A 15,076-nucleotide genomic window follows, 5' to 3' on the forward strand; every position below is an offset into this window, starting at 1 on the left:
ATAGACCAGTCAATCCCACACAAGGTCCGGTTCTTCTACGTAGACATTCATGGTTTTAAAGTTATGGTATACTCAGATTTTGATATGCATTAACTCATGGTTTGTTTGTTTCGTTTAGATGGGGCTTTTGTCATTCTCTTGTGTTATCTATGCACTCTATTTCACCCTCCACCTCTCTCTCTCTCTCTCTCTCTCTCTCTCTCTCTCTCTCTCTACCGATAAAGGAAGGGCAGGGTGTAGATAGCTACACCACCCAAAAAAAAACAACGGCTACTTTCAAACGGAGAAACAGAGATATTGTACTATCACCAGGATCCTTACGAGTTGGGAAAACCTCCAGGATACATGATGAGCTAATGATGGAGAAGGTCTAGGTGATGCTCAAATCAGAGCTAAACTATATGAGGGATGACATCAGGAAGGAAATGCACGCGAACATTGAGAGCTATAGGAACTCCATGTATGGAGACATGATGAGAGAACTAAGGAGAGAGATCCGGGGGATACAGAATGAGGAAATTCAAATCGTGAAAACCGAATTACGAAACCTAATCAACGCCGAAGTAAATGTAACAGAATGCGTTATGCAAAAGAAACTCGATGAAGCAGTAGCAAGTTTTGAAGAATGGAGAACAAATATGGAAAAGCACATGGGGGAAAAAGATGCAATAATCGAGGAGCTAAAAGGAGAACTTGCGGCTTGCAAATCTGCAACTAAGGAGAAGGGAGACGACCAACCTTCGGTGTTGAAGGAGCTCGAGGACATGAAGGATCAGATGAAAGCTCTATGGGAAGGAGATGAACAGAAATCGAAAACGGCATCTTCATGGGCGGAACGTCTTTGTAAGACACAAGAAAAGGTTGATGAAGTAGAGAAATGGATTGAGGATGCGAAGAAAGGGAAGGCCCAGATGCCTGAGACCACACCTACCTCCACCATTATTAATATGACCATTGAGGAAGAGCAGAAAAGGAAGAATCGGGCTCTGCATGTGCGGGTCACAGGAGTCAAAGACAAAGAGAATGTAGATGAAGAAGTGAGGGAACTGCTACAACGCATGGGCATCACAGAGCCTACTCACACAAGTGCATGGAGAGTGGGCAAGAAAGGAATCGATGAGAAGGGAAACGTAAAGGATAGGGCACTTATTCTCCGCTTCCCGAATATAGAAATAAGGAAAGAATTTCTAAAGAAGAGGCCAACTCTTAAGAAAACCGGTATTTTCCTAGGAGATGACCTTACATTGGCACAAGTGGCACACATGCAAGAGTTGATGCCAGAGATCATGGCAGCAAGAGAAAAGGGGAAAATCGCCTTTTATAGAGGAGGGAAAGTAGTGGTTCTGGAAAAGCGCTCATCATGACGGTGCGAGACCTATGGGGCGACGCTCCGGATAGCGGCGTGGAATTGTAATGGATCATATAGGCTAGATGTAGGTGCCTTTGAAGACAGCTTTAGGGACAGAGACATAATTTTCTACTCAAAGACACACCAGATACCGGGACAGCTTATGCCACATGTGAAGGGGTATTTATGGGAAACAGCTGGTCGACCAGACAAGAGATCTCTACGAGGTAGCCGGGGTTCAGGAGGAGTAGCAGTCTTATTTAAAGAGGAGCTGAAACCACTACTACAGATTATCAGGAAAGATGAACAAGCAAGGTATATGTGGGTGAGAATGAGAGCCGAGACAGGTAGATTTCTATATATCGCTATATGCTACTTCCCTCCAATTACATCAGTCTACTCCTCACCTAAAGGACAGTCCCCTTTCTCCATATTGAATAATGACATATGGGAGTTCTCTAGAGATGGAGACATCGTTCTCTTAGGAGACTTTAATGCTAGAACGGCCAACTCTAAAGCAGTATTCTATGATACTTCTGAGGAAATGCTCAGAGAAGTGGATTTATCACAAGAGGGGCTTACTAGAAACTCACAAGATAAAGAACACACTGAATATGGGAGACATCTCATGGAAATGGCAACTACACATGGTTTGGCCATGCTTAATGGTCTAGAGAATTTCCCTTTATCTGGGGGATTCACATGCTTCCCGCACAGGCATGGGGCCAGTACAGTGGATTATGTCATGACTTCACCAAGCTTTATTTCTAGTATCGAGGACTTTAAGGTGGGACCCAGACCGGTTGGGATTGCAGTGGATCATGCTCTCTTGACCTTATCAATCTCCTTCCAATACAATGCCTCTCAAGTACAAAGGAAGAAGACACACACAAGATATACTTTCACGCCAGAGACTGATTCAGTCTATGTGGAAAAGATCTATAATAGGATGTGGGCAGCCGAGCCAGTATATACTGTAGAGGAGATTACTTCTCAGCTAACAGAGATACTACATGGAGCAGCACAAGAGGCATACCCAGACACTCAGCCTGAGCAGCAGAGAGGATCTGGGAACATGCCTCAAAACAATTGGTACAACGAGGAATGCAGAGAGACGAGAACCCAGGTCCAGAAAGAGCTTACACTTGGGATCATCACATATAAGCAATCTCGGATTTCTCTTCGGCGTATAGAACGTCGCAAGAAAAGGGCATTTTTAGCCAAACTGGAGAAGGATTTATATCAGCTCTTCTTGAGTCGGGACTCACATGAGGCCTGGCGTTTATTTCACGAGCGCTCATCACCTCCGACAATTACTTCTCCTGAGATTTGGGGTCAATATGTAACATCATTATATATGGTATCTGGACAGCCTCCATTACCAGATCCGCTAGAGCCATGCCCTGCTACTAGTACTTTCTTTACTACGGAAATGGTGAAAAAAGCCATTGACAAGATGAAGACAAGAAGAGCATATGATCATGAGAGTTTAGTAGCAGAACATCCGATCCATGCAAGGGATCTACTTTCAGAAGTCCTTGCTCGTCTGTTTAATCGGGTCATGTGTGAAGGATTACCTGAATCTTGGAAATTATCTACTATCATACCTATTTTCAAGTCAGGGGATCCTATGATACCCGGGAACTACCGTACCATTATGGTAGGTCACACACTGACCCGACTGTACGCATCCATTCTGGAACAAAAATTGAGTAGATGGGCAGAGAATGAGGGCATAAGGGCAACAGTACAAGCTGGATTCAAGAGGGGTTATTCCACTTTAGATCATATTCTTACGCTCAGAGCCATTATTGAGGAAGGAAGAGCAAGCGGGAAAAGGATGTATTGTTGCTTTGTGGATTTTCGGAAAGCTTTTGATACAGTACCAAGGGCCAGATTGATGCGCAGAATGCAAGAGTTAGGGGTCCCCAAAGAGATTATCTGTGGGATCATGGCCTTATACGGGTCAGTAACTGGTTATGTACGTTCTCCAGAAGGGGATTCCGACATTGTTCATTCCACCGTTGGAGTAAAGCAGGGATGCCCACTGTCCCCTACTTTATTTGGTATGTATATCGATGAGGTATCAGATTACATTGATAGAGAGGTGACAGAGGTGCTCAACTTGCAGGGTCATGGATCCCTTTGTTGTTGTATGCAGATGATATTGTATTGATAGCAGAATCACCAGATGGAATGCAGAGGCAGTTAGATGCATTACATAAATTCGCGGAGGACAGCGGACTGTCGGTAAATTTGGGTAAAACCAAAGTGTTTAACACCACACCGCAGTGGGTTAGGAGATCGGCACCTACATTTGCATATGGCCAAGATACAGTAGAGTACACAGATGCATACACATACCTTGGTGTGGTATTTACAGGACCGAAGTTTACTCTTAAGAAAGCAGCGGATGCTAGATTGTCGAGAGCCTCTGCGGCCTTGGGAGGGTTGGAGAGGATGTGTTCACAAGTGCAGTTTCAGGAACCACGAACAAAACTTTGGCTCTTTGATACTGTGGTGGCTTCGGCTATGCTTTATGGGGTCCAGATTTGGGGACCATCTGTGGATCAGGATAATTGGAAGTCAATGGAGAGACCTTTGGTATCTATGATTTCCCGAATGATTAGAGCCAAGGCCTCCGTACTACACGCGATTACCCGAGCGGAACTAGCTGCCCCTCCGATAGAAATTGAAGCTCTTACCAGATCAGTGTCCTTTATACATGGTTTGTGGGGTACAAATAATTGCCGATATACTAGATTGGCCCTCGAATCCTCTCGACAATTAGCAATGAAAGGAGATACATCATGCTGGTATGCAACTGTCCTCGTGGTTTCAGAGACACGGGTTCAGTATGGAAAGATTACCCCCCTTCCAATACTCTCTTGAGGCTCCATCACTGGCAATCACACAAACGGAGATTAATAAAATCATCCGCCAGGATCTTATACAGTTGGACACTAGGAGGACATGAGTAGACCCTACACAAGAATTGGGCACGAAGATGGCCGACTACAAAGAAAACTTCCTACAGTTATCTGAAGATGGTTTTGTGATTCGCCCGAGCTACATGGATACCCACATGTCTCATGGTTTGAGATGTGCTATTGGTCAGATTCGTACATCCTCACACCAGCTGGAAATTGAATTTGGCAGATTTAGGGGAATCCCACCTGAGAGCAGAATTTGCAAGTTATGCGGAATGGAGCCGGAGACAAAATTACACTACATATGCCATTGCACCGTATACTATGAGATACGTGGGCGTTTCCATTGCCTATTTAAAGAAGGCTTTGGACCTCTAGATAGAGTCATGCAATACCAGGATCAAAGATGCTTAGGCCTGTACCTACGGGAACTACATCAGCACAGGGATAATCTAATGAGAAGACAAAGACCACTACAGCCTCAGGGGCAGATCACAAATTTCTTCGGATCGAGAGAAGCAGGAATGGAAGGAGAAGCAAGAGACCAGCAGCGAGCACAAAGGAGTACCCCCATTCATACCAAAGGCACCCTCATTGACAGGGCGATTGAGCTTAGGAAATCGAGACGACCACGACCGAGATGCAGAAGCACACTTCACCGGAGGAGACTACAACAAAGGATTAGAAGCATTCTAGCCAAACACCCAGAATGCTCCTAAGAAGTTTATCTAATACTTTGTATTTAGTTTTTTTCGCATTTATTTTCACACTTTCACATTTTTCACACTTAGTACTTTAGTACTAAGGTACCCAGACATTGTAACAGATTCACCACTTTTGTATCAGTTTGGTCTCATAGGTCACTCTGGCCTTTTGAAGACGTTAATATAACATTTCATTTTCTCTCGGAGCAGCCAACAGTAGGGAGGTCTACCCGCACTACTGGCATTCTCATAGACCGAGCATTGGAGCTAGGGAGATCTAGACGACCCCGATGGAGAAGAGGAGCTACACAGTTTCAAAGGAGGCTACAGCAAAGGATTCGAGCCATACTCTTTCGTCGTCCAGAGTGCAAATGAAGATGGATCTCTACTCCCCTCCCATATTGTCTTCACATTGTACTGCTTAGTTTAGAATCGCGCAGTATTTATATTTTGTTATCCTAGTTTAATTTATTATGTTAATCTGACTTTGTATCAGATACACCGCATTGTAACTTTCTCGTCTCATAGGTCACTTTGGCCTTTTGAAGACGTTAATATAACATTTCATTTCACTCCTCTCTCTCTCTCTCTCTCTCTCTCTCTCTCTCTCTCTCTCTCTCGTTTTGAAGTGCTAAAATCCAATCTTCTTTGAAACTGTTTGAACTTGTCTTGGTGCCGATTGAGTTTATTTGATTCTAGTCTCACTATTGGTTTCAATACTGTTTGGAAAACCTCTAGATGATGCACACTGAGGTCTGGGTGTATTAGGTTCTCTAAATGATGCAAGCTGCAATTTGGGGAGCGTTTAGTTGTAAATGGAAACCTCCAATAAGTGACACAGATTGCGGTTTGTAGAGCACCTGGTTGTATGTTTGGCCTCATAATATCTCATCGCCCAGACTTCGGTTCTACGGGGAGAGAGTTTATGTCTTTATGTCTTGTGATTGCCTTTGTAACAGAGTTACCAAGGAACGCTTGTGTAGGGGGCTGGAACGCCGGTACAGCGTTCCGGGCTTGGGAGTGGTGTGGAAGGTCTCGAAACGGACAGACGTTCCGGCACGCAGTGTCAAACCGGAACGGGACGGCAGGAACGGACCGGAACGTTTGGAACGAACAAAACGGGCGGGGGGCTAGCAGGATGGCTAGATTTCGTTCAACGGCCAACTCCTAAACGGGCAAGTTTTTTGGGGTTAGTTTTTTTTTAAAGTTAGCAAAGCCTTATAAAATGCAACCCTCCTCACCCCTTACCTTCACAACTTACAAGTGAATGCATTGTGCACATGCCACAAGCTAGCCCTATCAAGCTCTAGCCTCTACGAGTCTCTCTCTCTCTCTCTCTCTCTCTCTCTCTCTCTCTCTCTCTCTCAAGCCTACATGACGCCCATTCGCCATTGAAGATTCATAAGCTCTCAATCTCAAGTCTACAAGGCTCAAGCTCTCTTCTTGTCATAGTTACAGAGGATGGAGGGGACGGAGCCTAGAGACGGGGGACGCCCAGTTCCGGGTCGGGGACGGGTGGGGACGGACGGCAAATGGCCTGCCAAGTGGGAATGCAGTCAAAACGTCCCGGGGACGGCAGGGGATGGGAAGGGACGGTAGGGGACGACAGTCAACTTTTTTTTAGATTTGAAAAACTAATCATTTCTAGTGGCTAGTTCCTCTCCAACAACCATATGTTTGAACTTTGAAGCACCCCAACAGCTATAAAAGCCACCCTTTGGGTCCTCATTTCTCGATGTTTTATTAGCACATTTGCGTCTATATGACTCATGTTCTTTGGACTATTTAGTGTAAATTTGTGGTCAAAGTGATGCTCTATGTGTGTGGCATGTGTGTAGGTCACAAAATGCCAAAAGAACTCTTTTTTTTTTTTTTGCCATTCCGACCTTGTCCTCGTTTCCTGACTTTTGCCGTCCCGCCCCTTCCCCGTTCCCGACCCCGACCTCGACCCGCCGTCCCATGTAACTATGCTTCTTGTCCATCTCTCTCTCTCTCTCTCTCTCTCTCTCTCTCTCTCTCTCTCTCTCTCTCTCATACACACACACACACACACCATCCATGGCCTCTTCTTCTCTCTCATACACACACACACACACCATCCATGGCCTCTTCTTCCTCACAATGCGGTATACACATATAATCACCCTCGACTTGGTCATTTTCTCGAGTACCCTTTCATTCATACACATTTTGGGGTAGCAATAGTCGCTAGGTACCTTTGGATGCAGTTCGGGCTCATGGCTTAAACTCCATGCTAGGTTGGACGTTGAGAACTTCTCCCCTATGTTATCGCTTCTGCACTCTGATGTATATTGGAATTATTATAAAAGTGTAAATTGTATAATTCTTGCATAGACCCCTACGGAGTGGTATCTCTCATTGAAGCAATATAAAAGACATAGCGATAGGGGTGTCAAGGTTGTGGGGCCAATGCTCTCCGGGACTGGAATTTCACCACCCTCTCTCTCTCTCTCTCTCTCTCTCTCTCTCTCTCTCTCTCTCTCTCTCTCTCTCTCTCTCTCTCTCTCTCTCTCTCTCTCTCTCTCTCTGAGTTCACTTGTTTTGAAGTGCTAAAAGTCGGTTCTTTTCAGCTTGCACATGGTGCCCTCCCAATAAAGTGGTGAAAGGGGCATTAGGATTTTGGGGCCAGTGCTCTCTGAGAGTACAACTTCGCTACTCGGTGTCTTGCATAAATTCTCTCTCTCTCTCTCTCTCTCTCTCTCTCTCTCTCTCTCTCTCTCTCTCTCTCTCTCTCTCTCTCTCTCTCTCTCTCTCTCTCTCTACTGCTCTCTCTCATTCCCTCTCTTCAGGGAAAAGTAAAAGGAACCATCATTCAAGCTAAAAGGAATCATTAACACTAGGAAAGTAAGAAAAGGGATTTATGGAAGTGTAGAACCTAGATCTTCACGATTTCACATCCGTTGCACCTAACATTGGTATCAGGGCTTTGAAGATTTTGCACTGATCCACTAATCCCCTCTCTTGGAACTGCAGGCCTGCCATTGCGCTAAGGACTGTGCGCCTTGGGCGTCGGAAAATAGCAACCAATTGTATGTTGGGTGTTGCATAGGGGGGGGCGGGGCGGGGGGGGGCGTCTCTTAAAGATAAGTATGCGACCCTCCTTGAACCAAGAGGGAAAATCCTTGCATGGTCAAGACTCATAGCAGTATGGAGACCTCCACCAATCAAGAAGGCGAGCAAGTTTCACCAACTGATCGTCTCGTCCTCTCCCTACCTGTCACGAGGACGGGGCAGTTATTAACCATGTCACAAGGATGTGGCTACTGCTAACCTTGGTTGTTGGTTTCTTTCCAATGGGGTTTATTTTATTTGTTTTGAGACCCTCTTTTTGAAGTAGCAAACGGTCGGACATTGTATGGCCAATGTGAACGGTAGATTCACCCGCAGACAGGAAGTGGTCGGCACTGGAATTCGTATGGTAAGAGGATGTCTAGGCTCAGAGCAAGATCATATAGGTCCCCCCGTCGCACTTAGCAAGTTGGTGGATACTACGAAGTGAACTCAATTAAGGCGTAAAGTCAAGGTGGGACTACCAACAAAAAGTATCCGACAGTTGGGCCACATTGCACTTTTGGATGCGGTCCCAATGAGGATAGATGGTCAGAAGACCAATGGGAGCCCAACGGAAGCATCTCCTAAAATTTAGGGAACTGCTATTTTGGGCCGGGAAATGTGTTCGCGTCATTACCTTCGGTATGACTAGGGGAACATTTTACAACTCTGCCGCGAAGTCAACTAGGCAACCGGTCAGGATATTTTTAAGCGACGAACCCGAAACGGGAAAATGCTTGTAAATGCGCCAAGTGTCACATTTTCATGGACTTTCCTCTTGCAAAAGAATTGGCGCTGAATTTAGAGAAGAGAGAGGCTTCATTTGCAGTTTGTCACAGGTTAAGAGCTATGGAGTGCTTCCTTTCCCTCTCATGTACAGTGTGGTGCTAGGCATAGTTGACACGTACGATCACGTACGAAGACGTGCGGTACTAATCGAACTAAAAAAAATTAGACGTACGTTGACGTAACGTACGATGCAAAAAAATAAATCATATATTTTTCAGAGCTTTTACTCTATTATGAGTAACTACTTAGTATTAAGTACATACAACTCAAAGGAGATGTCTTACAAGTAAGAACATTAAAGATTTGGCCATGGACATTGGAAACGGCAATGTTCGAAAACAGATGATCATGATTGCATTTGATTTCATAATTCATTACATAAGTAGAGAGTCGAGGCTCGAGAGATACAAGTGACAAAAAGTAGTACAAAAAAGTAGTGACACAACTCATAGTCTCATGGCCCATGGGTACAAACTTTAAAGCATAAAGAGAGAGTTCTAAGTGCTCATATCGCTCTCATCACCGGAGTTGTGGTCCGAGCTTGAGCTAGAGGTAGCTGCATCATCCTCATCACTACTTGCATCAGATGCACTAGATGCAAGACCATAATCTCCCTCACTAAGGATGTTGCCCTCATCATCAAACTCTGGCTCTCTAGGATCCGCAGGTCTAGAAATGGACACATTCTCCAAAGTGGTGTCCGCCATAGTAGATCCGCTACCCGAGCCTCACCGCACATAGGTCCTGGGTGTCCGTGCCGACGCTCTTCCACTCCCACGAGCAACCGAAGTGGAAGCTCCTCTACCTGTAGTTGCCAAAGCTCGCACAACCACCTTCTTGCGGGACCGTGTGCGAGAGACACGGCGATCAATCTCCTCCAACTCCAAGTAGAGGTCTCGAAATATTTGCTCCTCCTCTGGATCGCGATCTTTGTTGAGACTCTTAAGAGTCTCAATGGAGAGCTTGCATTCATCTACATTCACCTATTTGTCATTTACAACATGCAAGAAGATTAATGGAGTTAGCAATTTGGTATGCCAAAAATATGAGCACATGATACATCATACATGTGAAAGCATAAATAAAGAGTATGATGTAGCCAACTCAATTACCTGCCTAGCCATTGGCATCTCGTGCATGGACCTCAACATGCGTAAATTGGAGCGACAATAGATAAGCCGCTCCAATTGCTTCGTAGAAAGCTTGTTGCGGATCTTGGTGTGTATAAGAGAATACGCCGACCAATTCCGCTCACATGCACCCGATGAGCAATCCTAGAGCACATAGATGATAGAAGAGAGGCATGAGATTTGAATTGTGGGAATTTTCAATTGAGAGGTGACTTATGTGACATGTCACATGAATGATGAATGTCAAATGATGACATGCTTGAGATTATAAATTTATAATTTATGGTATGGTATTATGTATAATTATTAATATATATGATATACCTGTCCAAGAACCCTCAATGCCACCCTTTGAAGGTGAGGCAATTGATAGCCAAAACATTCCCACCAAAAAAGAGGCTTCACTAACGAATCCCTCTTCCAACACACCGAGGAAGCGAATGCCGTGCCTCTTTGGTCTCCATAGTTGATGAGCTCTTGGAGAAACTCTCCATGGTGTTCTTCATTGAGTATCTTTGGAAGGTACTTGTCGCGCTCCTCTTGAAGTGCTTGATCCGCAAAGATTGATGGCTTTTTGAAAGCCGGATGCAAGAGGGCGGCAAAGCCATGGATTGGTCGCCTCATCCAATCCCACCGCTTTTTAACAAGGAAGAGAATGTCATCTCTCTTTGGAGAGTCCTCCAACACATCACTACAAAGAGAGAGAGAAAGATAGTCAAGCATGGAAGGGTAGAACCGTAGATAGAAAAAGACAACTTACAATGTACATAAATCATAAGGTGATATGTTTACCGTGAACCATCGGGTGCTCCATCAAGAATGGTGGATCTCTCAATCTCCTTGCAAGCCTCCTCCATGAAGTGGTAAAGGAGACCTATGGTAGACCCTTCCATGTCGGTCATCCGAAGCACCTTATACAATGGCAATACCACCATGACAAGACCCTTGACCTCTTGCCAAAACTCCTCCTTCAAGCAAAGCCGTTGGATGGCCTTTGCATCTTGTTGGGATGATTGGGTCTCTTCTTCAATCCATGCTTTGAACTCATCCGAGACCATTGTCTTTTGCAAGTTGGTTTGCACATCATAGAGGCGCTCAAGGAGGAGCCACATAGCGGCAAAGCGTGTTGCGGAAGGCTTCTTCAACTCCAAGCCGGAGTAAGTGCGATATATCGCAAGTACTCTCACCTTTTTGTTGATGAAGTTGACGATGGAGAGGGCTTGGGATAGAATGTCCTTTACCCAAGGTAGGTCGCCAATGTCCTCCAAGAGGAGGTCAATGCAATGTGATGCACATGGAGTCCATACTATGTGTGGATACTCCGCCTCTAGCTTTTTGGCCATGGAAGCACAATTGGAGGCATTGTCAGTGATTACTTGAATGACGTTGCTTGGACCGATCTACATATGGAGAAAGAAGGGAAAGTGAGAAGAGCCAAGGCAAAAGACAAAATTGAAAATAGTAGATACTTGAGAGTGGAATCAAAAATTTTACCTCTTTTATGGCTTGACGAATGTGGCGGTAAATGAAGGCACCCGTGACCTTTTTCTCCCTTGCTCCCGCATCAACCGCTCGCAAGAAGTAGGTGCCAAGAGGGCATGAGACAAGGATATTAATGATTCCCCTCTTCTTGCGGTCACTCCATCCATCGGTGAGAATAGAGCAACCATACTTTACCCATCCGGCACGCACGGGGTCAAGAGACTCGTCGATTCGTGCCCTCTCTTCATCAAGCTTTTTGGTGCGCATGTCATGGTATGACACTCCCGTCCACCCTTCACATGGACCAACCGTGGCAATAGCCTTCACCATGCGTTTCCAACGATCCGTGCGAAGAATATGAAAAGAGAGATTGCACTCAATGATGGTGCGTGCAATCTCTATCTCCGCTTGTCGTTGCCTCTCTTTGAGGAAAGACAATGGACCGGAAGTTCCACCCACCGTTTGTGCAAGAGTAGCTTGCTTTGGAGGCCGCCCACCATGACTTCTTTTGCTCTTCTTTGAGACGCTACCACCCTCGGTGGAGGCCATGGTAGCGCCGCCGGATGCAACGGACATTGATGGAGAAGCATCCTCTCCCGAATCGGAGAGATCATGGTCGGGCGGAACCACCTCCTCCGATGCCTTTGCAACCGCCTTGCGCGTCTTCAAGGGGAGATACTTTGCTTTGCACTCTTGGAGAATGTCGTCGGGGATATTCGGACAAGGACCCGCTTCCCCTCCCACCTTGGTCAAGTGGATGATAAGGCGGGTGGAGCTTGAGGTCATGGTCTTCGGGCAATATTTGCAATACCATTTGCAAACATTTTGCTTGTTCTTCACCCTTTCAAAGTAGCGGCAATGCTTGTTGAAGGCTTCATGAAGAGCGGGCGGCATTATGGAGAGCTTGAGGGATGGGGAGTGATGAGAGAACTTTAGAGTAATGGAGAGCTTGAAGGAGATGGATGGAGATGAAGGGAGCTTAAGGAATAATGGAGAGCTTGAAGGAGATGAAGAAAGCTTGAGCCTTGAAGGAACAATGGAGAGCTTGAAGGAGATGAAGGGAGCTTGAAGGAGTAATGGAGAGCTTGAAGACTTGATGGAGTGCCAAAGCTTGAAGCCTTGATGGAGTGCCAAAGCTTGAAGCCTTGGCCCTTGATGAATGGAGAGAGCTTGAGGGAGCTTGAGTAGGGAAGGAGATGAATGAGAGAGCTTGAGGGATATATGGAGAAGAAGAGAGGGTGGGCAACCTTATATAGGTTTTGAGGAGAGAGGGAGAAGAGGGTTAAAGAGAGAGCATGCTTCAAAATTCAAATTCCATGTGCCATGGCCATAGCCCATGTGGCTTTGTGTGTGTGTGTGTGTGTGTGTGGATGTTGGGGTGGGGGGGGTGGGATGGCACATTGGCTTATGATGCCCCAAGGGCCAAGGCTCCAAGGCCCCCAACGTTCAATTTTTCACGTTCAAAAACTGCCAGCACGTGGCGCTACAAAACGGCTGTACAAACAGTCAAAAAAATCCGCCAACGATCACTTTTTTTTGATCGGACGGAACGGACGGGACGTTCCGTTCGACGGACGTGGACAACCCTGGTGCTAGGAGTGATGCCCTGCACACTACACACTGCTCTCTCTCTCCCCTACGTGCAGTTATGTGATGCCCCACAAGAGGGCTCCTCATTTGACTGATGTACAACTGTGTGGGTTCATGCTTTCGTGCTGAGGCAAGAGCCTCCTTGAGCAGGAACAGGGGTAGCTAGCTGCTACTCCAAAGCAGGCACTGGTGAGGGTCATAACCTCACCATACAGGTGCAAAATCAGCGTTGTGTATGCGTTGTAATTTGACTGTTTTTCAGCCATACGGACGCCAGGACACTTGGGAATCGTGCCCCACTGGCAGAGGACAGTAGGGGGACTGTTTGGGGCTGAAAACAGGGCAAAAACCAGTAAATACAGCGTGCTGAATTTACTGTTTTTGGGCAGGAATCAAAGTGTATACGCCAGTGCAAGTGAGTTCTAGCAGGGGAATTGGTTTCGCGCAAGATTTGGGGCTGTTATGCTACCGAAATTTGGCCAAATCAAATAATATCTAGGTGGATACACGTGAAGGATTCCCGGGACCTTACCTTGTAATTTACCCTCCTAAAGAATAAAGAAATACCGAAAGGGGCGCCAATTTTGGGGCCTACAGGTTGTCGGTGTCTGCTCGGAGCATTCTAGCTTTCGAGCTGTTTGTATTCAAGTGTTAATTCCCGTCGCAGGTTTTCTTTGCAAAGTGCTCTGTGTGTGTCTAAAGTAAAGAATTTCGGGTGAAAGCCAACGCCTACCGCCCTACGGGCCGGTTTCATACCCCTCCCTCTTTGCCACCAAATCCAATGGATGCTATGATACGGATTATGATGGTGCGCAAGAAGAAGCGTGTCAACTTGAGCGTGCGGAAGCGGCGAAGAGAGAAGAACATCGATTGGCGGCCGAAGCGGAGGCTCGTAGGCTAGAAAGGGCAGCCATGCATGATGTTTTCACATCTTTGGCAGTCCAATCCAATACCCCACCTTCGGAGCCAGATTACGAGAAGCTTGCCAAGATCATCATGGAGGCGACCAATGCTACAGATATAGCCCATGAATCCAGTCCCAAGAAGATTACGTTCAATAAGTATGACGGTAAGATGGATGCTATTGACATTTATTCCTGGTTGCATCAATTTACATCCTATTTTGCAAATGTTAAAATTGATATAGAGCATCCTACAGGCTACAACACCAAATGGGTCCAACGAAGATCTTCTGTAGTGGTTGGAGGCCACCACATCAGTGCCATGCTATGTGGTCTCTACTCCCTTGCTTGAGGATCCACCCTCTTTCCCTGCTCCTCTAGTTGCGATCAGTGAGCCACACCCTATAGATACCAGTGAGACAGTCACTGAGGACCATACTTCTCTGGGCCCCTCGCTGGAAGCCATTGGTCTTGGTGAACCTATAACACACCACAGAAGGGGAAAGAAATCTCCTAGGAGTTTTGTAAGGTGCAGCGGAAGTGAATGTTAAACTTTGCTCAAGATCAGTACTGACTGTCATGTTGGTGATCATGTTGTGTACAACCAAAGGATATGCAACTACTCTAAATGACTAAACATGCACGATCTGCTCACAGGCTCACAAAGGTGCCAGAACACTTCCTAAGCTGACCTGAACCCTAGACCTGAAGTAGCTTGTCCACATGCACATAGAGTTAGATGTGCACGCGGCATCCCCTCCTTTTCAAAGTGAGGTTTGGTACCGAGCTGCATGGCTTTCTTGTAGTCTGCCAACAACTCTAAGTAATCTTTGAAAAACTCTTCATCGACCAACTCTGATGCGTGGGTCGTGCGATACTTGAACTTCATAAAGGTCTGCAATGCTTGCTTCTCTGGGCCGCGCCAAAAGCGACAAAATGATTTGTGGCTACTTCAATGCTCCAGCTGCGTCTATGGACGTAGGTCCACCTTCATCGAGAATTTTCGAGGAGGAAAATTCCTGAAACCATTTCCAACATAAAACCATAAACATACCCATTCCATGTAGAGTAACGGGAAAAAGACTATGCTTCCTAAAGAACTGTGCAATGCAGATGAACAAAGTGACGG

General features: G+C 45.9%; 2 protein-coding genes across 2 annotated transcripts in view; both read right to left on the reverse strand.

Annotated features, from left to right (window-relative positions):
• LOC147466133 (Transducin/WD40 repeat-like superfamily protein) overlaps positions 1-15,076 on the reverse strand; it is a 95,437-nt gene that overhangs the window by 40,877 nt on the left and 39,484 nt on the right. The gene's annotated exons all lie outside the window — the stretch shown is intronic.
• Positions 9,227-12,808, reverse strand: LOC147466134 (uncharacterized). The gene is made up of 5 exons (XM_086524242.1): positions 11,468-12,808; positions 10,766-11,373; positions 10,298-10,664; positions 9,956-10,117; positions 9,227-9,826 (listed from the first exon to the last, which is right to left on the reverse strand). Exons 1-5 carry the CDS (start codon positions 12,347-12,349, stop codon positions 9,572-9,574), a joined length of 2,274 nt encoding a protein of 757 aa, XP_086380368.1. The 5' UTR covers positions 12,350-12,808; the 3' UTR covers positions 9,227-9,571.

This window comes from Adiantum capillus-veneris, chromosome 1, assembly GCF_014529385.1.
Source record: "Adiantum capillus-veneris isolate H3 chromosome 1, ASM1452938v2, whole genome shotgun sequence".
Taxonomy (NCBI): Eukaryota; Viridiplantae; Streptophyta; class Polypodiopsida; order Polypodiales; family Pteridaceae; genus Adiantum; species Adiantum capillus-veneris.